We start from the raw sequence: 21,661 nt of genomic DNA on the forward strand, positions 1-21,661 counted from the left end.
CAGCTCTGCCCAGCACATTGACCCAGCTGGTGGCACAGTGGATCGAGCCACAGCTCCAAGTCACAAGTGGGGCTGCAGTGGCAACCTTGGTGGCACAGTGGATCGAGCCACAGCTCCAGGTCACAAGTCGGGCTGCAGTGGCAACCCTGAGTCCCAAACTGGCCTTCGGCTCACCCCTGCCCTGCTGCTGCAGCGCACCGCGCCCTCGGCCGGATTGGGGAGCCAACACAAATTTTAAAAACGGCAAAGGAAAAGTGAGAGCACTGGGAAGCAGCGCTGCTCCCACAGCAGAAACCCTGGCCCCGCGGGGCTCCCTCTGTCCTGCAAACCACGTCCATCTGCACATCCACCCACATCCCTGCACACCTTCCCACATCTTTCTGCCCTCCTGCATCCCTTAGTCCTGCTGCATCTCTCTGTCCTCCCGCATCTCTCTGCACATCCTCCCGCACCCCCGCGCCCACGGACGCTCCCAGCTCCTTCCCGCGGGGACCGCAGCTTCAGGTCCGTATTTCCCCACGCCGGGGACCCCCGCACCCGCGCCCTAAAACGCTGCAAGCCTCCAGCAGCGGCCCTGGGGCCGGCAGGGCAGCTCTCTGCCCGGTGCCGCCTCGCCCCAGCGCGGTGCCACCGCGGAGAAGGGTGGCACGGCGCCGTGACGTCAGAGCGGCGGTCGGGGAGAAGTGCCATGACGTCATCCTGCTGCCGTCCCCGCGCGGGACAGGCGCCAGGAGCCGCAGCTGCCGCCGGTGCCCGCCCGGAGCCGCCCCCGGCGGGGCGGGTCGCGCAGCGCGGCGCAGCGCGGCGCAGCGCAGGGCGGGTCCCGGTCCCGGCGCAGAGCCGCTGCCGGGTGCGCTGGGCCCGGGCAGGCGCCGCGCCAGCAGCTCTCGGCGGGACGATGCGGATGGCGGTCGGTGCGGCAGCGGGCGAGGGGGCAGCGCAGAGCCCCGGCCCCGCCGCCGTGTCGCTGGGCTTAAGCGTGGCCGTGGTCTCCAGCCTGGTGAACGGCTCCACCTTCGTCCTGCAGAAGAAGGGGATCGTGCGGGCCCGCGGGCGAGGTAGGGGCCCCGGCGCTGCGGTGGCGGCGGGCGGGAGAGCCCCCCACCCCCCCCCGCCTTCCCAGGCTCCCTCTCCCCTCCGCACCGCCGCCTCCCCCCGGGAGCCTCCCAGGTCTCCGCAGCATCGCCCCCAGCACCGTGCGGGACGGGTCCCCCCGCCCCGGGAGCAGCCCGGCTTCCCACGGAGTCGCTCCCTTCCTTTCCTCCCGCGCAAGCCCCGCGGAAAGGCCGCGGCTGCTCCGCGCTGCGGCGCCGGCCGGCACGGGGGGGTGGCGGTGCCGTGGGGCGCAGCCCGGGAGGGGCGCGGAGGACAAAGCCTGTGCCCGGGGGGTGACGCTGTCGCCTGGAGCGGGGGACACCTTCCAGGCGGCTGGACCGGGGGAACCGGCCTTAGTTTGTCACCTGGAGTGTGTTTGACGTGGGAGGTCGATGGCTGGACCGTGGCGTAAGGGATGTGCGTGATAAATTACCGAAGAGACGGCAGGTGGAGAGCACCGGGGGTACACTGACGGAGTCATCAGCAACAGCTTCCCGATGCGTGGCCTGCTCGCTGTCCCTCTGTCACGCTGCGATACAGCACTAGGGACGCGTGTGTGCGTGCATGTGTAGGTTTCTCTTGCAGTATTTTCACGTACCTGTGGGACTTTTCTACCCGTATGCCTGGCTCGGAGAGTTTCGTGCCATGAACAGCACCAGCCCATCTTGTGCCTTGTTTATTCGAGCTCTTCCACGGACACACACCACAAGTTACATCAGTCACGTGGTGATTTCCTTTTGTAGAGAAGAAAGGCGCACCAGTAACATGAAATCACTTCTTTATTTTTCGTATTGAAATCACGTACCTCATTGTTTTCTGAGATGAACGTATGCAGGAACTGACTGTGCTACCTAGCCAGTTTAGCCAGAGCAAAGCCGTAAATTCACAGAGTGTGAAGATCTTCTGTGTTTTATTCTGAAACTGGAGCTCCCCAAAACATGCAGCTTCTGATTAGCATTTGCTAGTTGCATCTTGATGCTTTGAATATGGAAAAATGCAATATATTTATTAATATCATGCTTTTATGTGAGGAGAAAGTTGTAAATGCAGGTAGCAGAAGACCTTTTTATTGTAGCCATTTGTTTTACAGATGATGGTGTCTGTGTGTGTGTGAGCAGAGGTTCTCGGAACCCTTTCTTATGAAAAATCCTTTTTAGTGACCAGGACATTCTAGGTATTTTCTCTATATATGTATGTGTGTGTAAATATATATATACAAATACATGTATTTGAGATGATTAGTGTTAAAGCAGCAGTACATTTGCAGTGCCTGCTGCATCTAGTGTGTTCAGGATGGATGCAGTGGAGCAGAGCAAGCTTGCAACTGTGTTACTACCAGCTGGCAGCCTGATCTAACAAGTTTATTTTGCATTTTCTGCAATGACTGTACAGTTAAGGGCCTCAGACAAAGTACTGTTTTGCAAGCATAGTCTCCCTTTCCCTCCAAGATGGCTGTAATCCATTTTTATTGTCCACAGAGAGATCACGTTTGCATCATAAATACAAATCTTTTTTGTAAGGGAAACAAGGAGAAAACGCGAGATGAAGAAATGACTTTCCATCCTAAGGCAGCTGAAGGAAGTTTGCCTTCTGCAGTATAGTTGGGTCTGGTTACTCCTGAAGAGCTTTTGGTGGAGCACTGGGTTAAGTGGGTGGTGGGTCTGTGCCTGCCTTCTCAGCACTGGCAGCTGCAAAGCATCCTGTTTTGAAGATATTACTGATGTTTATTTGTGTTATCTTGCTGAGCAATTTGTAGTATTTCCTATTGCCTTGCTCAGTGTGGAGACATCCAGGCAAATACCCTTGGTTTATCTCTCTTTAATCATAGAATTGGTTAGGTTGGAAAAGACCTTTAAGATCATCAAGTCCAACTGTTAACCCAACATTGCCAAGTCCACCACTAAACCATGTCCCTAAGAAACTCCTCTATGTGTCTTCTAAATACCCCCAGGGGTGGTGAGTCAACCACTTCCCTGGGAAGCCTGTTCCAGTGCTTCGCAACCCTATCCTGGAAGAAATTTTTCCTGATATTTAGTCTGAATCTGGTGCAACTTGAGGCCATTTCCTCTTGTCCTATCACTTGCTACTCGGGAGAAGAGACCAACCCCCTCCACGCTACAACCTCCTTTCAGGTAGTTGCAGACAGCGATCAGGTCTCCCCTCAGCCTCCTTTTCTCCAGGCTGAACAGCCCCAGCTCCCCCAGCTGCTCCTCATCAGACTCGTGCTCCAGACCCCTCACCAGCTTCGTTGCCCTTCTCTGCACTCTCTCCAGCACCTCAATGTCTTTCCTGTAGTGAAGGGCCCAAAACTGAACACAGGATTCGAGGTGTTGTGAAGCAGTGTGATTCTGCCTTGAATCTAGCAGTCAGAGCTGCAAGTCCGAGATCATCCGTGTCAGATGATGTCTTTTTTTCCACTGGCTTCAGTACGTGTTGTATAATTAACAAGGAGGCACTTCTGTCTTCTCTGTTGAATCAATAATACAGTATCAATGCAATTAGCAATCCTTGCTTAGTTAGAAACAGCAGCAGGTGACAAATATTTTGCAAAGTTATCTTATTTGAGTCAATATTTTCTATAATTTGTGCCTCCAACAGTGTTTTTATTTTATATGCAATAACAAAAGTCTGAAAAATTATTACACCCACTCTAAAGCTGGCCATTTTCATTAGTCATTTTCCATCTAATTTCAATTATATAGTATTTTTTCCAAGCACTTCATATTTTATACGTCTCCCGAGTTATGGATTACTGTGTTTTTCTTTCATTTGGGATTTCAGAGTAGGTACAATATTCCGTATTGCTCCAGCAGCTCTTGAGAGAGCATCTTCCCAAATAAATGCAGAGCAGAACATAGGAGCGTAACATGATGCTGAGGTCATGGTCGGTGGTTGCCAGGTTTTAGTTTAGTACGTGGTCGTTAGCCATGCTGTTCTACAGAAGAAAAACTTATAAAATGTGGTGCACAAGCTCCCCTGGCACATGCCAAGGCAAGAGCCTGTAATCTGACGATGAAAATAATCATCCTTGAGCTTGGGAGACACTAAGGGACAATCCATAGTTTTCAGTCCTCTCTTTGAACTGTGGAAGTATGTCAGGAACTCAGAGGCTTCAGTCATAGCATTTTCCAATGCTCAAATGCAGGAGGATCAGTCCACACTATGACACCACCAAAACTGCTTGCCAAAACCATTTCTCTGCTATTTCTCCAATGCAATTTCATTGAGGCTTTATTACCAAACTAATTGACCCAAATCATGTTTTGTTTCCGTAGGTTTCCCATTCTCCTAGTAGCGTTTGCAATGTGGCATTAGAAACATAGAAATGTATGTTTCAATGGCACCCTAAGAAGCATTTGGTGACATTATGGATGCTCCACTAAGTATAATGATATTGTGTCAGCATTGCATAAGTGCTTCACTGGAAACCAGAACTTCTGACTAATACGTTGTCTTAAGAAGGTCCAACTTGGACACTTAGGTCAAATCCAAGCACCCCGTCTCCTGTTTTACTCCCATTCAGTTGCCTTGAAGAACAGGGTCAACATGGTCCTTAACAATTGAGACCGTTGACATTATTCTATTTCATAGTTCCAATTTCGCAATTTCATATTTTTCTAATATGTCTCCTTATACTTTGTCTTCCAGGTACTTCGTACTTAACAGATATAGTATGGTGGTCTGGCACTATTGCAAGTAAGTATCTCAAAAGGTTGGTGGTTTTTGGTTGTTTTTTTTTTTTTTTTTTTTAAGGGGGACATTGTGGTTAGATGGTGAAATGAGACATCAGGAAATCTGGGTTCTCATCTTGAATCTTACACTCACTTGTCATGAAATTCCCATCCCTCTGAAGTATCCCACCTTTAGTAAGCTCTCACTCTTGGCTACTGTGTCTGATGGTGTCTGAGAAAGCAAAGAGCTGGGACAGTCCCGAGTCGGATATCTTTCCAGATTTCCAAATTTTTTGGTACTTGCAGCTGTTGGCAGCCACATGGTGCTCTGACTCCGGGTTCCTGCACAGTTTGTGTCTCTGGGTTGCGCCGATCCACTTAGCTGTTAATAAAAGCCAAAGCTGAATAAGAAATTGTTGCTCTGCACAAAAGGGCTCATTGAGCACGTTATTTTTTTAGATCAGAAAGCACTTAGCCAGCCTCAACTAAAAAAGAAAAAATCCTTTTTGATTTCTAGTTTGACAGATACAGTTTCGGTTTTGCTTTTAATCTACAAGATTAATGTGAAGCCTTGTGTGGTGCTGATATGAAATCAGTGTAATTCCACTCTTAGTATCTTTGTAAACTCTGCTCAGGCTAAGTTCACTCTCTGATGTGAATCCAGAGCATGGGGAGCAGCTTGCTTTCTCCTCTTGCAGTTCAGCCCTAGTTCTACCCGTGAGCTTAAAATCATACCTCACTTTTGGACTCTAACCCAGCCTTTTGTGAATTATTTGGAAATGTTCTAATGGTGTTTCTGAGAAGTACAGGAGTCCAGTTGCGCCCCTTGTTTTGTGGCAACAAGGTAAGTCTCTCTTTTTATTGTCTTCAAGCTATGCAAAAGGAACGGAAACTCAGAGATCTCCTGAAGGACAAAGTTCAGAGCAAGTGTAAAAACCAACAGAGCTCCAGAGGAAAGTCCTCAGCTAATTTAACCTGAGTTTAAGTAGCTTTTTGTCAGCTTCCTCCTCTGCCAGGAACAATACTGCCTAAGTAGCAATAAATCCATGCATTAATCACTGCTGTTTATCGTTCGTGAGGCCCCCGTCTTGAATCTCTGAGCAGAAGGAGTTAAAATAAGAGAGGTTTTATTACAGGAGTTTATCTTGGTGAATCAGAGAAAACAATTTCATGCTTAAAAGAGCTGACTGAATTGAATGAAGGCAAAATAGCTGAAGGGAATGGTATCAGTTGGCTTTTGTCCATCAGCTAGGTGCAGGTATTTCAAAACCAAGCCTCAGTAAGTTTACAAAGGAACCAAGGAAAGAATATCTTAAGGATGTTATAGATTCAGAATTGCAGGAGAATCACAAAACAGGAATAGCAAGAGCCAGGGAGGAACCCATGGGATGTAGAGAAAGTAGCAGTATCCCCAACTAGCTGGGTGAAATTATAACAGCTGATATAATTTTCTCAGGCAGGGTGTTTGGAGTTAGGATGACTAACAAAACCTGCATGAACTCTGTCAACATGTTTTCACAACATTTGTTGGGATGGTGAACAAGCATTTCTGTGTTGGTGTGCTGACTCAGCATAACACTGCCTAACCGTTTTGGGACCTTGGGATCCACTGGATTACTGAAGACTTGAGAAGAAGGGCTACAGATTCTGCTAAAGGATTTTTTTTAAAAGTCAATAATTGCAGCATGCGTACAGGTATTTCAACTAGCATTAAACTAAGTGGCTAATTGATTGGTTTCAGTGCAGGTTTTGATAGCAGCATAGATGTGGCTGTTTTTTATAATGGATACATCTATGTTAGTGTTTTATTGCAGATGGGGAATGCACTTGTGATGTGAATCTCCTGCTTGTCTCCACAGACTGGGTTTTATTTCATATTGTGGAGCAGTGTTGTAGCTCTTGAACTGGACTTTAAGATAAAACTGGGCTGGAACTCTAGGATTTAATGCACGGGAGTCCACTCTAGGTACATGCCTAATGCACACCAGCTGCAAATAAACTTTCAGTCTGTGGGAGCAGGCTGAAGTTAGTCCAAAATAAAGCCCCTGACGTGTAGAGCAGACATCTTTTGCTGCACGGTTCTGCTCCTGGCCTCCTTGCTAATGTAGACACCTCAGTGTTCATCAAGATTTGTGTTGCAATAATTTTGGGGATATTGGTGCTCCTTTAGCAAGCTTAAAGCTCGGTGTGCCTTCCAGAACTGAAGCCATGACTTGACTTAGAGCATTGGTGTATCTGGAGAGGAATTTCTATCCAGAGAGAACTGGATAGGTTGGCAGCAAAGGTCCTCAACATCAGGTAGATGGTAACAATTACTGAGATTCTTTTTTTAATTGGTCTTAATTATTGCTGGTCTGTCATTCGTGGTGGTAAGAGACTCTTACTCCATGGTGATACTGAAAGCTTCTGGTAAGTTCAATTGCCTTACAAATATGTGCAGTTTGAGGCTTCAGAGACCTAATTTATGGATCAGTGTTGATGCCATCTGTTAGGCTTCTTCTAACAGAAAATTAAGGCACTTGACCTCCAAAAAAGCAACGTTTTGTCAGAGTCACTTGAAACTGTATGTAGCCTGCAGAAACACAGCATGCCAGCTGTGCCCCATCCTCCCTGAAAGATCTGCCCCAGTGCCTTCAGATGCCTTGAAGATAATGTCAAAGTTGCCATGCAGGTCTGGTGAACACCAAGCCTGGTGCTGACAGCTGAGTTACCCTGTTCCCAGGGGCAAGGGGAACTCAGGAGACCATCACTGACTCTTATGTTCTTGAAATGCTGCTCATTAACTTCTCTGGCTCACTCCTGCATGTAGAGAAAGCCACAGTGAATTGAATTAGTATAATTTTGCCACACTCTGCAGTTTTGTAAGTTTGTGTCCTTCGCATTTCCTGCAGGTTACACAGGTCTTCAGCTCTACTGATAATTTGGTAAATTAATTAATGTTAGCACAGTGCTTTGCAGAGGCAAAGAACAGGATGATGGTAATGATATTTGATAGTCGAGTGCAATACCAGCCTGAGCATAAAACCAGCTTGGATTCTTGAAATGTTTTTAAATGCTGATAATGGCTCTTAAAATCAACTGGAAATTCGAGCTGTTTGTTTGTAATTTGTGTTCAGCCTCAAGGTTCTTGCCAGTTACCACAGACCCCATAACTATGCAAGCACCATGTTGACCTACTGTAAACTTGCCAGCACTTGCAAAACCATCCAGCTTTTCTTTTTTAACTGAAAACTTGAACACATGAACTGTTTATCACGGCTGTGATGTGCAATACTGTGGTGCATTTTGGAATTTGTTTTCATTGGGGGAAAGAAAAAATTAAGATTGTGAGGCTGTTATTGTGACTTGTCAAGGATCTGTTCTTTTTACAGTGGTCAGGAATGACTTTTGATGTTATATAGTGTTGTGAAAAATTGATGCAGTCTACTTTATGCATGTGCTTAGTATTTCATTATTAGATTACTTTCCTCAGTACTGTCCTTATTTTACCCCCCAAAAGTAACACTGCTGTTGGACCTATAACCAAGTGCATTTGTGCCACATGTATACATGTTCTGAAGCTGAAATCATGGGTTATATATACTTTTAGTCCTTATCATATAAAAATATTTGACTGTAATATTGAGATATTTGAGCGTAATCCATGAGTGCTTGTAATTCATAGTCTTATTTATATTCAACTAAGAGAAGTTGCAAATGAGATTATTTACTGTGCCCTCTTGGATCTTCTTGTGTGGCAAATATAAATCCTGTATTAAAAAATAATTTAAAAATACAGAAAAATTCCATCCAGTTTGTTTAAGGGCAAAATTAACAGAGCTAAGCAAATCTCTAACATCTGTTTTCCAGTCTTTCCCAAACAGTATTGGGTAAGTTTTCATTACTTCTTTTTACAAAGGGATTTAAAGGCTTATTTCTGGTTCTCTTGGCAGTGGCTCTGGGTCAAATAGGGAATTTCTTGGCCTACACGGCAGTCCCAACTGTGCTAGTGACGCCCTTGGGAGCTCTTGGCGTTCCATTTGGGTAAGAGTTTGCTTTTCTTGTTTTATCTGAGTGTTGTTACTACTTAATAAAATGCCAGATGGACTCCAGTGATCACTGGAGGTCAGCTGAGAAGATGTCAGGCTTATGACGGTTGATGATGTGTTATAATGTCACCTATTCCTGTTTTCCCCAGCAAAGTGGTGGGAGAGGAAGGCAATGGTGAAGGGTCCCTGCGCATCTTCTGCTTTAACTGTCACTATGATCTGGAACAGATAAACATCTATATTTCCCTCCACCCCCCTTCACTGTGGTTATTCTGGACTCTTCTGCCTATTCTCTTATTCACAGTTCCCTTACTATGTAGATCTTTCCTTTTGTCTCACATTCTTTCTCTCCCCTGCTATCCACAGCCCACATGTGTTTATTGATGCTGATTTTCATTTATTTGGATTTGGCCCTGTTTCCTGAAGCGAGGGAGTCCCTTGCATATGCATGCCCACAGCTTCTTGAATGTCATGTTCATGGGAGGGGAGGGAATTAAAAAAGGCAGTGAGTGTTCCTAAGAGGACTTTAAAATGCAACTAAATGTTTTGTGAATAGCTGAACTGCAGTTGTGAAGCTGCTGCAGTGAAAAAGTACAGTTATTTAAAAACAAAGCTGTGCGTTGCCTCCGGATTTTTCTGTTGCCTACTGTTATTTGCTGAATTGTGTGTCTGCACACTGATCATCTACTCCAGAGTGTAGACTGCTTTGTATTCACTCCGTGGCTGTCTTTAGCTTTATGAAGCACACTGATGGTGCTCTACTTACCACCTATTATTTTATCCTAGGCCACATAATATTGTGTATCTTGGTCAGCTACCTGTCTGAGCTGAGCCCTGTGATCTTTGTAACCAAAAGTCACTTTTATCTCATGACTGTGTAGCACCTATAAAACGGGGCTTTGTGACAACTACATTGTTAATGGATAGATATCTGCCTCAGGGGTGCCAGATGGCCGGTTTGGGGGTTATATTTTTTGGGGAGAGGGTGATGTGCTGCTGGGTTTTGGGGTGGGTTTGGTTTGTGGGTTGGTTTTTTGGTGGTTGTTTTGGTTTGATTTGTTTGTGGGTGTAGGGGTGTTTTTTGTTTGTCTGGGGTGGTGGTTTTGGGAGGTTTTTTTGGTGGTTTTGGTTTTTTGTTTTTTGGTTTTTTTAATCCTGAAATGAGAGATCAAGGATTGAGTAAGACTGAGACTGGATGAATCTTTCCTAAGATAAGTCAGAAATGCATTTTGGGCATCTGCCAACATTTGGTTGAAAATCTACCAACATTTGATACTGTTCCTTTAAGAGAGGAATTAATGTGGTACATTACTGTTGGAGCATTATTAACAGGATGTAGTCAAACTTAGGATTTTCTTCCTCTTTGTGAAAGGTCCATTTTAGCTTCTTACTTACTGAAAGAAAAACTGAACATTCTTGGCAAGCTGGGATGTTTGCTGAGCTGCGCTGGCTCTGTTGTTCTCATCATCCATTCCCCGAAGTCCGAGAGTGTAACAACTCAGGCTGAGCTTGAAGAGAAGCTTACAAATCCAGGTACTTTCTTCTTTTATTAACTCATAATGATTTTTGAGAGATTGATCAAGAGCACGTGGGAGGAATAGGCTTACCACTTCCATCAGGTAGGAAAATTGACTTCTGAAGAAACCATGACAAGACAGAGGCAAACCAGTACCGCTTTTGTGTAGGAAAACATTATCGTGCACAGGAAGCTCAGAACAATGGCCACTTGAACTTGAAATTTTCTAAAATTATGAAAAAAATGTATCTTTCTACTTAGAGATAAAAGGTAGGATCTCAGTTTAGGTTGTTTTATACAAAACAAAAAATATTGATTGTCTTTTGTTCTTTAATTCTACATTTGTTTTTTTAATTAAAAGTTTATAATAGATACCAGCTGTGTTCCAAGCAGATTTCTTTGCACAATAAAGGTGTGTAGAAATACGCTGTTGAGACGTATGCTGAAATCCCAGTTTTTCCTCACAGAGAATGTAAAGCCCCACTAGCTCCTGAAGGACACAGACTAGTGCTAATACATGCCAGACCCACTTTTATTTTTCTTGCATAAGGGCTAAACTGTGAACTATTGCTATTTCCTGTAATTGCTTTGGGTGAGAGAAACTCAAACATCATAACATTAACTATCCAAAAAATTTGCAAAAAAAAATAAAACAAATACCCCAGTCTAAATGTACCATTTCTGTCTGACCGAAATGAATTAGAAATACATTTCTTTAAATGTAAAACTGTAAAGCATGAAATGTTTTTCACCAGTCTAATCTGTGTACTGATGCTGTAATGTAAATGATACGGCCTTCCAGTTCTTCCAGCTCTCCTTACTGATCTCGGTCACATTAATGGGATCTAATTTTATGTTCAAGCTCTTTGCTGGATCCATGCACCATGCTTTATTGAACTGCTTATTAATGACATGTTACCACTGTTGCTGTCACAGAGGGCTTTAAGGAGTATAGTCCCCATGGAACAGAGAGTAAAATTTAAAAAGCCATCTTAAATCCCGTTCAAATGTGCAACAGTGTGTACTTGACTACATGATGATTTTTTTTTTTAACCCAAAGAACATGACATCATCAGTTGCAGTGCCCACAACATCTCTAAAAGCTTTGTGATTTGGATCTATATTCCATAGCAAATCTTAATCCTGGTGTATACCTGAAGTATGACATGATTTGCCTGCTAAAATCTTTAGAAGACCAAGTGTTCTCACCTTGCTGTTATCTTGTTTTCTTTTTGTTTTCCAGTTTTTGTGGGTTATCTCTGCATAGTGCTGCTAATGCTTCTCCTGCTTATCTTCTGGATAGCTCCAGCTCATGGACCTACTAATATCATGGTTTACATCAGTATTTGTTCTCTGCTGGGCAGTTTCACTGTTCCCAGCACAAAAGGCATTGGGCTGGCTGCTCAAGATATCTTTCACAATAACCCCTCGAGTCAAAGGGCTCTGTACCTCTGTCTGGTACTTCTGGCAGTATTAGGATGTAGCATTATCATTCAGTTCAGATACATCAATAAGGCACTGGAATGTTTCGACTCCTCTGTGTTTGGTGCCATCTACTACGTTGTGTTTACCACCCTAGTCCTGCTGGCCTCAGCCATCCTTTTCAGGGAATGGAGTAATGTAGGGGTGGTAGATTTCTTGGGAATGGCTTGTGGCTTCACCACAGTATCTATTGGAATTGTTCTTATACAAGTCTTCAAGGAATTCAACTTCAATATCGGGGATTTAAATAAACCTAACATGAAGACAGATTAAAATATTTTTTTGAGGGGAAGCTGGGTGGATCAGGGAAGGGTGCAGAGCCTTTTGTTTCTAGGTCACTGATTCAAATATGATTCAGGTTGGTAGTTACCCTCTGACGATTTGGTGGCCTACATGAATGAATTGGAGGCCTCCATCCAGTTTCAAAGGAACAGTTGTCCATGTACCCCAGTCCACACAATAAATGACCTTAATTGGAACAACTGATTGAGTCAGCATAGAGACCGATGTATTTCCTTACTGTAAAAGGTAATCCATCAGAAAAGATCTGGAGATATTCTGACAGACCCGTGTGTTGAAGTTTGTATTGTGGCTTCTGAGGTGCCGTTTCTATAGGCAGAGAACATCAGTTTCTAATGCACTCAATCTGACACCTTTCATGAGTGATGTGTACCTTAAAATATGGGGGGAAAAAGTGAGTGGAACAATTTGTTAATCTCAATATAGCAATGTGTTCACCGCCAAGGATGTGAATTCTGAGATGAACGTTGGTTGAACCATGGACTGCAGATTTGTCCTTTTTAGTGACTGTCTCAGCAACTTGGTCTGCCATATGGTGAAGACACTGGGGAGTTTTAAATTGCATTATTTCTACAGAGCAGTGGACCCTTAAAAATCTTTCACTAATTACTTATTAGCTGATGGTAGTGTCCAGGTATGCATTTTTCTTTGTAACTTACGTGCATTAAGACATACCGCATTCATCTGAGAGTTTTTAATTGGGCGCAGAGAGAGACTGTGAAGGATGTAGAAATGATGCACAGACTCATTGCCTATATGGTGGCTTATTTGTAAGCAGCTCAGAACTATTTCAGTGCCTTTGTAATCCAAAAATACTGCGTAAATGTGAATGTATTTGTTTCAGATGGCCTATACCAGTTTAATAATTCTATTTCAGTGTCTATAATATTGGACTGTACTCAAATTCTAAATACATAAAGCATCCAGAAGGAGCCACACATTTCTGGAAGAATTTACAGACCTGAACTGAAACTCTTAGATACCTTGACAGCTTCTGAAAAACCTATAGTCCTAATGGGACAAGGTAATCAAAATTCAGAGAGAAGAGCGTGAGATTTCTCATAGCTCAAAAAAAAGATGGTCTGATCCTCTTGTAACATGGGAAAAGGAGGTTAAAGACTGAAAAAGCATAGGCCTTCAGAGAGCTGAGTTGCAGATAACCAACAGGGATATACATTCAGATCCAGTAATTTACTGGCCTGTGTGAACAGTTCAGCAATAATATTTTGACAAGTAGTACAAATAGCTTAAGCTATGATTGAAATGATTCTGAACTGTTCGGTTTAAACCATTTAGAGAATACTGAAATATGAAAGAAATAGTTAACTTTCGTGCTGTACTTAAAATTGGTAGTTAAAACATCACAAGTCAAAAACTGGTAAGGAAAGCTTGAAAAGTAATGAATGTTGGTTTCCTTTTAAGTACAAAAATGAAAGGGTACAGTGGAATTCAACATCTCTAGTTCAGAACATCTCTTGAGACAAACAAAAAAACCCCAATATGATTACGAGACAGCATTTGAAAAAGTTTGACACTTTATCAAGAAATCATGAATGTAGGTTTGTCCCTGGCTGAAAGGAATGAGGACGCTGATTAATGGGGAGTAATACTGACCATTCTGGTGACATTTTTTGTTGACCTGAATTAATGTTACCTTAAAACTCAGCCTCCATTTTCATTTAAAAGGAATGTTATAAGCCCTTCTGATGGCAGCAATAATCATCAACAGTCCACCCTAAAGATTTAGTATTCTGAAAGGACTATTCTGAGGGAGTAACAGCCCCACTATGTTATTTGGAAGCTTGTTTTGTAACTCCAAATTGAGGGGGGAATGGCTCCGAGATGGCAGAAATGCACATTTTTATAGGCAAACACAGAAACTGGGTATCTTAGTGAAAAAAAAAATAGCACTAGCAGAGAAAAGGCCATCTTTGTGGATTTTCAAATACTGTGCACAGCTTCTAGAAAGTTTGAGAATTGTGGGTGAGGGGAACTGGACTATGAAGGTTGGTTAAAACTAACCTCTGTCCATTACTGATTGGAAGATGCTAACTTGGTTGTCAGCAGACAGTTATGTTTTGTCATATTAATTCCCTTTTTTCTGATTGAAACTGGAATTCTACATAAGTAATGAGACCTGGAGTGACCTATTTTTTAAAGCAATATTAGCCATTTTCTGAAGCAGACAAGTTCTCTTTTCAAAATTCAAATTCAGAGTTCATGAGTTGCATGTTGGTTTTGTACTAGCCTTTAATTTCTGAAGACATCTGTGAAAATCTTTAGGTTAGAATGGAAATGACCATGGTCTCATCTTACACCTCCTTTAGCCATATTTATTTGTCTTGGTTTGTTTTAAAATTCATTCCTATTTATTTAGAAAGTGCCTATCCTTGTACGTTAATGTGTATGCAAATTATTAGTAAATATTAGATTCAAAATATCTTGCCTGCCCTGTCTAAACCTTGCCATTTTCTGCACTGGACACACGTAAGTTTACTGAATAAGCGCTTACTATGCAGAGTAAGAATAAAGTAGCAGCCGTGTTCTGTGGTCCTCTGACCATCCTTACAGCTGGTAAATGTCTGCATAGGTTCCTTCTCTTCTCCCCAGCTGCTCTTCATCTGTGATGAGCTTTCTAGAGATGTCTAGTTAACCTTGTTCTTTAAAACACAGATGTCAAAAGCCAGCACATAAGGTGAAAGAAATTCTTGTGGCCTTGCACATTACTTATATCTGCAGCCTTTTACATCATGAATGCTAAATAATGGAAACCTTTATTTTTGCTACTTTGTTCAGTATGTTGCAGTGTTCTTTGGAGTTCTGCTGTACCTGGATCTGGTTCAGTTCTAACTTTAGAAATGTATTAGCATTTTCTGTTGTCACTGTTGGTATGATTCTTCTCCCCTCCGTCCCACGTCCTCCTCCTAGGCGTCCTACCTTTTTTAGTCCCATTGCTCTTCTGATTTAAAAGGAGGCACTGTTGAAGTTGAATTTTAGCTATTCCCTCTTTTTTTACCCCTTTGACAAGTAAGCACTTTGAATAAGACAGATATCCGAGTTCCATCATCTCAGGGAGCACATGTGCATAGTTGTCTCCTGAGCTTTGGTGTCCCTCACGGGTCTGCCCTTTCCACATTCTCTTTGGATTACATCTATCAGTAGCTACGAGCCAGATGACATGAGTTCTGATTCCAAAGTAGAAGTGGGAGAAGCTACGCATACAAAAAGTGGGCTCATTACAGTGGTGGGATGCATTTGAATTAAATTCCAATCCACATGAAAGGCGTTTCACTCTGGATGTCTGGCTTCTGTTATGCTTGTCAAACTTATTTACTTGGTACTCACTTGAAGATAGGTTTTCGATCATTATCCCTTCAGTGTATGGAGGATTTACATGTGTCAGTCTCGATCTTTATTAGCTGTCAAACACAAGAATCCTTCAAATGTTCAGTAGGAGAATAGGAACCCTTTTGATACAACCAAAAAAAAAAAATTGTTACACCTTGAATACTTATGTAAAAAAGAAAAATATCTAAACAAGTTATCTGCTGTATTGACTTTCCAGGACTCTGTATGTGTAAATAGAGCCTATTTATTAGTGAGCTGCAACTAACATTAACAAGAGCCTGTCATATCACAGTTTGACAAGTGAGGCTTCCTATTAATAACCTCGGTTTATATTCAACATAGGTATTTTTCAGAAGTAACTAGCACTGAAAAATGAAAACACTGGATTTTATTTGTTGAAATACCAGAATCTGAGGTTTAGCTTTCCTTTTTATTTAAAAACAGAAGGTTTGTATTTGAAGAAAGATTTTGAGTTATTAAATACGGGGTACTAAAAATAGGCTGTTGTTTGCACGTTATACCCCTCTCACCTTCTTGTTTAATAAATATGAAACATCAAGGAATCTATAGTTCCTCCGTTTTCTCGAGGTGGTGTAACTGCTGAAATTTTGCTGTAAAATCAAATGTTATCAAATGTTTATCTATTACCTGTTCTCTTTTCTTTACAAAGCTTAGTCTTTGTAATAATTTTTTGGTGCTACCGAATGCAGGCTAAAGTGATTGCAGAATTTTAGTGTGTACTATGCTAGGCACCAATGATGTCAACAGTTACTAGTGCCCAAGTGTTTCAGACAGCAGTTTTGAAATATTATAGATTAAGAAATCGGGGTTTTTTAAGCTGCAGATAAGTTTCTTTTATTGTTTTTCTGTTGTGTTCCCTCACCCCCAGACAGTTGCTCTACAGAATGGAAAATATTACACAAAAGGGGTATTTTTAAATCAAATCTTTTTCAACTGTGGAACTTTTTTTTAAACTTTTTTTTTTCCTGGAATGTGAAAAATAGTTCTAATGGGATATAGGGAAAAGGTGGATGGCAACAAACATACGGTGGCAGGTTTGGTTGCTTCAATGCTATTGCAATATAGTTACTACAGATCACATAAAAATGGTTTATTTTATTAGCTTCCAAATAATGTATATATAGATTTGTTAATGGCTTACAAGTCAAGCTTACTCACTTCGCTTTTTAAGAAATAGTTATAGGCATGTTGTATTTGCCTTGTGTAAATTATAAAAGGCTATTTATTAAGTTTTCTGATAACTAATCTATTTATTAACCTGTATTGTTTTAAAATAAATGATTTATTTCTAGCTCAATGCTTGTTTCATGACTCCTCCTCTTCATCACTCCCATGGTTTATAGAATCATAGAATAGTTTGGGTTGGAAGGGATCTTCAAAGATGATCTAATCCAACCCCCCTGCCATGAGCAGGGACATCTTCAACTAGACCAGGTTGCTCAGAGCCCCGTCCAGCCTGGCCTGGAATGTCTCCAGGGATGGAGTATCTCCCACCACTCTGGGCAGTCTAGGCCGGTGTTTCACCACCCTCATTGTAAAAAATTTTTTTCTTCATGTCTAGCCTGAATCTTCCCTCCTTTAGTTTAAAACCATTGCCCCTTGTCCTATCGCAACAGGCCGTGCTAAAAGTCTGTCCCCATCTTTCTTATAATTATATATTATATATTTTTTCTTTTAAATACTGAAAGGCCACAATAAGGTCTCCTTGGAGCCTTCTCTTCTTCAAGCTGAACAACCCCAAGTCTCTCAGCCTGTCCTCACAGGAGAGCTGTTCCATCCCTCTGGTCATTTTCGTGGTCTCCTCTGGCCCCTCTCCAACAGGTCCATGTCTTTCCTGTACTGAGGGCTCCAGAGCTGGACACAGCACTCCAGGTGGGGTCTCACCAGAGCAGAGCAGAGGGGCAGAATCACCTCCCTCGACCTGCTGACCACGTTCCTTCTGATGCAGCCCACGATATGATTGGCCTTCTGGGCTGCAAGCGCACATTGCCATCTCATGTCCAGTCTTTCATCCACCAGTATCCCCCAGGCCTTCTCAGCGAGGATGCTCTTGATCCCTTCATCCCCCCGCCTGCATTGATACTGGGGGTTGCCCTGACCCAGGTGCAGGACCTTGCACTTGGGCTTGTTGAACTTCATGAGGTTCGCATGGGCCTTCTTCTCGAGCTTGTCCAGGTCCCTTTGGATGGCATCCCCTCCCTCAGGTGTGTCAACTGCACCACTCAGCTTGCTGTCATCCACAAACTTGCTGAGGGTGCACTCGATCCCACTGTCTATGTCATTGATGAAGATATTAAACAGTACTGGTCCCAGTATGGATCCCTGAGGGACACCGCTTGTTAGCGGTGTCCATCCATTGTGCCATTGACCACTTAGGTTTAACCCGAGTGAGCAATATAACCACAATAGCTGCTCACTCACCCCCCCTCGCACACACCCACCCTGAAATAGAGGAGAGAATCAAAAGAGAAGGGAGAAACTTGTGGATTGTGATAAACACAGTTTAATAAAATAACATTAATATACTACTACTAATATATATATAATGGAAGTAGAATATAAAATGAAAGATACTCAATGCAATTCCTCACAAACTCCTTCCACACCAAGCGACTAGTCCCAGGCAGCAGCACCCTGGTCCTGAACAGCTGATCCTGGAGAGAGAAGAGAGAAAAAGGCAGAAGGGCCCAGAGGCCTCTGCAAAACAGCAGGATGGCAAAAGGCTGAACTGACGAAGTCCTGAACAGAACTCCCCCAAAATGGAGCAGAACCAGAACAGGTCTGTGTCCTGACACCATCCCAACTCCGTTCCTAGCTGGAAGATCTTGACTCTCCTTAAATATGAAGCACGATGCTAATGGCATGGAATATTCTTCTTGATCAGTCTGGATGTCAGTCAAGCTCTGCCCCATCTTTGCCCCCCTTCCTCGATGCCTCACACCTGTGGGCAGACAATTCAGAAAGACCTTGGCTCCCAGACAACAACAATTAAAAACTTTAACTCTGTCCTGGGATGTTATCTTCTTGTTCTCAAACTAAATGCAAACAATGACCATACTAGCTACAGAAAAGAAAGGTTTCTAACTGTGTGAAGAAAATTAACTCACTTTCAGTCAAACCATCACAGTCACACAGGGGGGAAAAAATCACTTTCCCACACATTTAGCTGCTGTACAGCCCGATTTCAACCCCTAAGCCCAAACTGTTTCCATTACCCTTTAATAAAATAGCAACAGTGCTTTTACTGAGTAGCAGATTCTTTCATGTATACAGATCAATTGCAATATGCAGGGCCCAGTCATCACATAGTGGTGTCTACCAGCAAGCTATAGTCTTAATGTCTTCATTGTACTTAAGTTTGCTCACAGGTGAAGTGAATGCTTCTCTGACAGAAATGTTTGTTGGGGCCTGAGTCACTGCAAACTGTGTCTTATGGGTTATCATATGGGTTATTATGCTCTGTTCATGCGTTCCTGTACACTGTCTACTTGCTAGAGCTTTTATTTCAAGATCTACTACTCTACGGTCAGGTGTGCATCGAGTGGCAGCAGCTGTAAGGAAGTCTGTGTCACCAGCCTAACACTGTCACAAGAGCTTCCTGCAGAAGGAAGCACTTGAAAAAATTACAGTGGCTGCCCATCTAACCCTTCATCTGAAATCCCTATCTCCTTGTATCAGGTACTGGCAAATACGTGACTTTCAGGCATGGTTGGTTTTTGGTTTTGTTGGGTTTTGTTTTGGTTTGGTTTAATGATGGAATTTATGATTAAGAACTGTTTCAGTCTTGGCGCTTGTGTTTTAGGCTATGCATCAGAATTACTGCTGGTCAAAATTAAAAAGTTATTTTTAAACAAGGAAATTAGCTCCTCTCCAATATAAAATATTGTATGCAGTGGAAAAGGCTGGCACGGATTCTTTACTGGGTATGTCATTGCAATTTTATTTTAAATGTGTTGATGATATTAATGCAATGTACAAAGACAGACCAGAAAACTGGCACGGATTCTTTACTGGGTATGTCATTGCAATTTTATTTTAAATGTGTTGATGATATTAATGCAATGTACAAAGACAGACCAGAAAACTAGGGAGGCTTTCCTTTCTACATGCAGCATCTCTGATTTTTAAGCAAATAGGATAAGATGTATTTTGAAAACACATTTTTAGCAGCAAAATTCAACTCCCTGTTCTTTTCTTGTGTACCTCTGGAGTTAGGCCTCTACGGCAGCATTGTGGTAAAAACAAGTATTCCATTTACACCACCATTATTGGTGAAAGTCTGGGATGGTAACCAATCCTGAGCATATATATCTTACCCACACAGTTCATATGGAAAGAGTGTTAAAGACCAAAATCTGATAGTGCCAAAAGAAATGAATTCTCATTGATTTTTCTGAGGTTTGTTCGAAGAGCCATAAGCAGAGTCCCTTAAGTCCCTTGTATGCAACGGTGCAAGTGTAGGAGTAGACTTGGAGACACGGCTTCTTTGTTCTGCTCCGCATTTGTTAAATGCAGCCGAGACCTGGCCACCAGAGACCCTGTTACAGATGCCCGATTCCCTAACTAATTTTCTGCCAGGTGCAGACCTCACTGGATTCCCCACCCTGGTGGGATGCTTTAAAATTGGCATCACTCTGCCCAGGGACCACATACCAAAGAGCAGTTCTGGGCAGTTGGCATATGGTGGCTTTCACCACAACACCTTCACTGCATGTACGCGGTTGGAAGTGACTGCACAAGGGTCAGCCGGTGTGCAACACAAGCTGGATTACCTGCAAACCCCGGGCATCTATGAGGTGGCATTATTGCTCTTTGTCCTTGTTAAAACCTTATGAGATGCTTATACATGTAGTAGATACTATGCCCTGAAGATCCTGTCCACGGCCTTGCAAAAGTACCTACAATAGCCGACCTCTCTTGTGAAATTCATTGAGCACAAAGATGGCTTGTGCTGCTGAGTTACGCTACAAAAATGGGTTAGGTTAGGCAGGTTACCACCATTTTGATACTTGGAGTTCTTTCCAGGTACTCTGCAAACACGCCTGAAATACTATTCTGTTATAAATTATTCAGAGATGCTTTGAGTATTTTCTGTTACTGAGCACGGCCCCTAGCTTTGAAGTAAAGATTTAATGATTTGGGCCAAATTGAGACCATGTTAAAAATATTGTATTTTGTGTGAACAGGTGACAGTATGTTAAGCAGAACTAGCAGTAGAAGAAACATGAGGAAGAAGATGAACAGCTAATGACTGAAGTCCCACAGAGTCTGTAATGCTTAAAGGAGTCCAGTTAATATTTTCAGATGTTTATTCCCTTCATTACAGTTTCAGGTCAGTTGAGAGGTGGTTTTGAAGGGAGAAGAATAGAAGGAGAGGAGAGTGGAAAGAGAAGACTAAATTAACTTGCTTCAGATATGGCTACTATTTAATTCAGGAATATGTATGTGTTTCTAGCATTTGGTTTGATCACAGGCACATTAATTTCTTTAGCCCCTTTAAACTTTGAATTGTCTTAGATATCGGTACTTAGATACCCTGTTTATACTGTTTATACAGCTGTTAAGATTTTTTTTCTTAATCCATCTGAGGAACCCTTTTCACCAGCTGTTGAACTTTTTCAAAGACTTCACAGCTTTGGTATCTTGTAAAACACAGAAAAGCCAGCCTCCTACTGTGTAATTACAAAGGTAATAACTGGATTTCTTAGCATGTGTATCTACGTGTGGAAACTACTTCAAAAGGGAAAAGTTCATGTCATAAATACCAGACTGGTTTTAAACTGGGGAATAGAATGTTACCTTAGGAAATAAAATAGACCTAAAATTTATCCATTTGCTTTGAGTGGCCTAGAAATTGTAGGGATTATGTGGCAGAGTGAAGGACCACATTAGTTCAGTTAATGAGAAAGACAACAGCAGGTAATGTGATGAGGAATAGCTCTTACGGGTGTCCTGTGGGGGAAACCAAGATTGCGTCTCTGCTTTTGTTTCCAAGTCCAGCAAAAATGAAGCAGCTGCTTGTGCAGACTATGATAATGTCATGACAAATCCTGAGGCAAGAAGGATAAAGCAGTAGGAACTGTCGTCACTAAGGGATGTGACAAAACAGTCCCGTCCTGTTTGAAAAGGCAGAGTTGCATCTTCTGTGCGGAGCCATCCCGTGTATTTTGGCAGTGCTGGTTACCCGCACCCGATGTCGC

At 42.7% G+C, this 21,661-nt stretch overlaps 1 protein-coding gene across 2 annotated transcripts; it reads left to right on the forward strand.

The window, feature by feature from the left end:
- The first annotated feature begins 832 nt into the window (after positions 1–832).
- Positions 833–21,502, forward strand: NIPA1 (NIPA magnesium transporter 1). 2 transcript variants are annotated; one of them, XM_065626691.1, is made up of 5 exons: positions 833–1,058; positions 4,744–4,791; positions 8,699–8,789; positions 10,167–10,327; positions 11,554–16,758. In XM_065626691.1, the coding sequence occupies exons 1-5, from the start codon at positions 899–901 to the stop codon at positions 12,063–12,065; spliced, it is 972 nt and encodes a 323-aa protein (XP_065482763.1). In that variant the 5' UTR covers positions 833–898; the 3' UTR covers positions 12,066–16,758. The 2 variants fall into 2 exon arrangements, with proteins under 2 accessions (XP_065482763.1, XP_065482762.1); XM_065626690.1 differs by lacking the exon at positions 11,554–16,758 and adding an exon at positions 21,457–21,502 and having other exon boundaries at positions 838–1,058.
- The last annotated feature ends 159 nt before the right edge of the window (positions 21,503–21,661 follow it).

Source organism: Caloenas nicobarica, chromosome 1 (assembly GCF_036013445.1).
Source record: "Caloenas nicobarica isolate bCalNic1 chromosome 1, bCalNic1.hap1, whole genome shotgun sequence".
NCBI classification, from domain to species: Eukaryota; Metazoa; Chordata; class Aves; order Columbiformes; family Columbidae; genus Caloenas; species Caloenas nicobarica.

Bases quoted from the DNA above. Each gene is read 5' to 3' on its own strand.
- NIPA1 (XM_065626691.1), top strand. From the start codon at position 899: ATGCGGATGGCGGTCGGTGCGGCAGCGGGCGAGGGGGCAGCGCAGAGC. The intron at 1,059-4,743 runs GTAGGGGCCCCG...TTTGTCTTCCAG, and splicing joins CGTGCGGGCCCGCGGGCGAG to GTACTTCGTACTTAACAGAT. The intron at 4,792-8,698 runs GTAAGTATCTCA...TTCTCTTGGCAG, and splicing joins GTGGTCTGGCACTATTGCAA to TGGCTCTGGGTCAAATAGGG.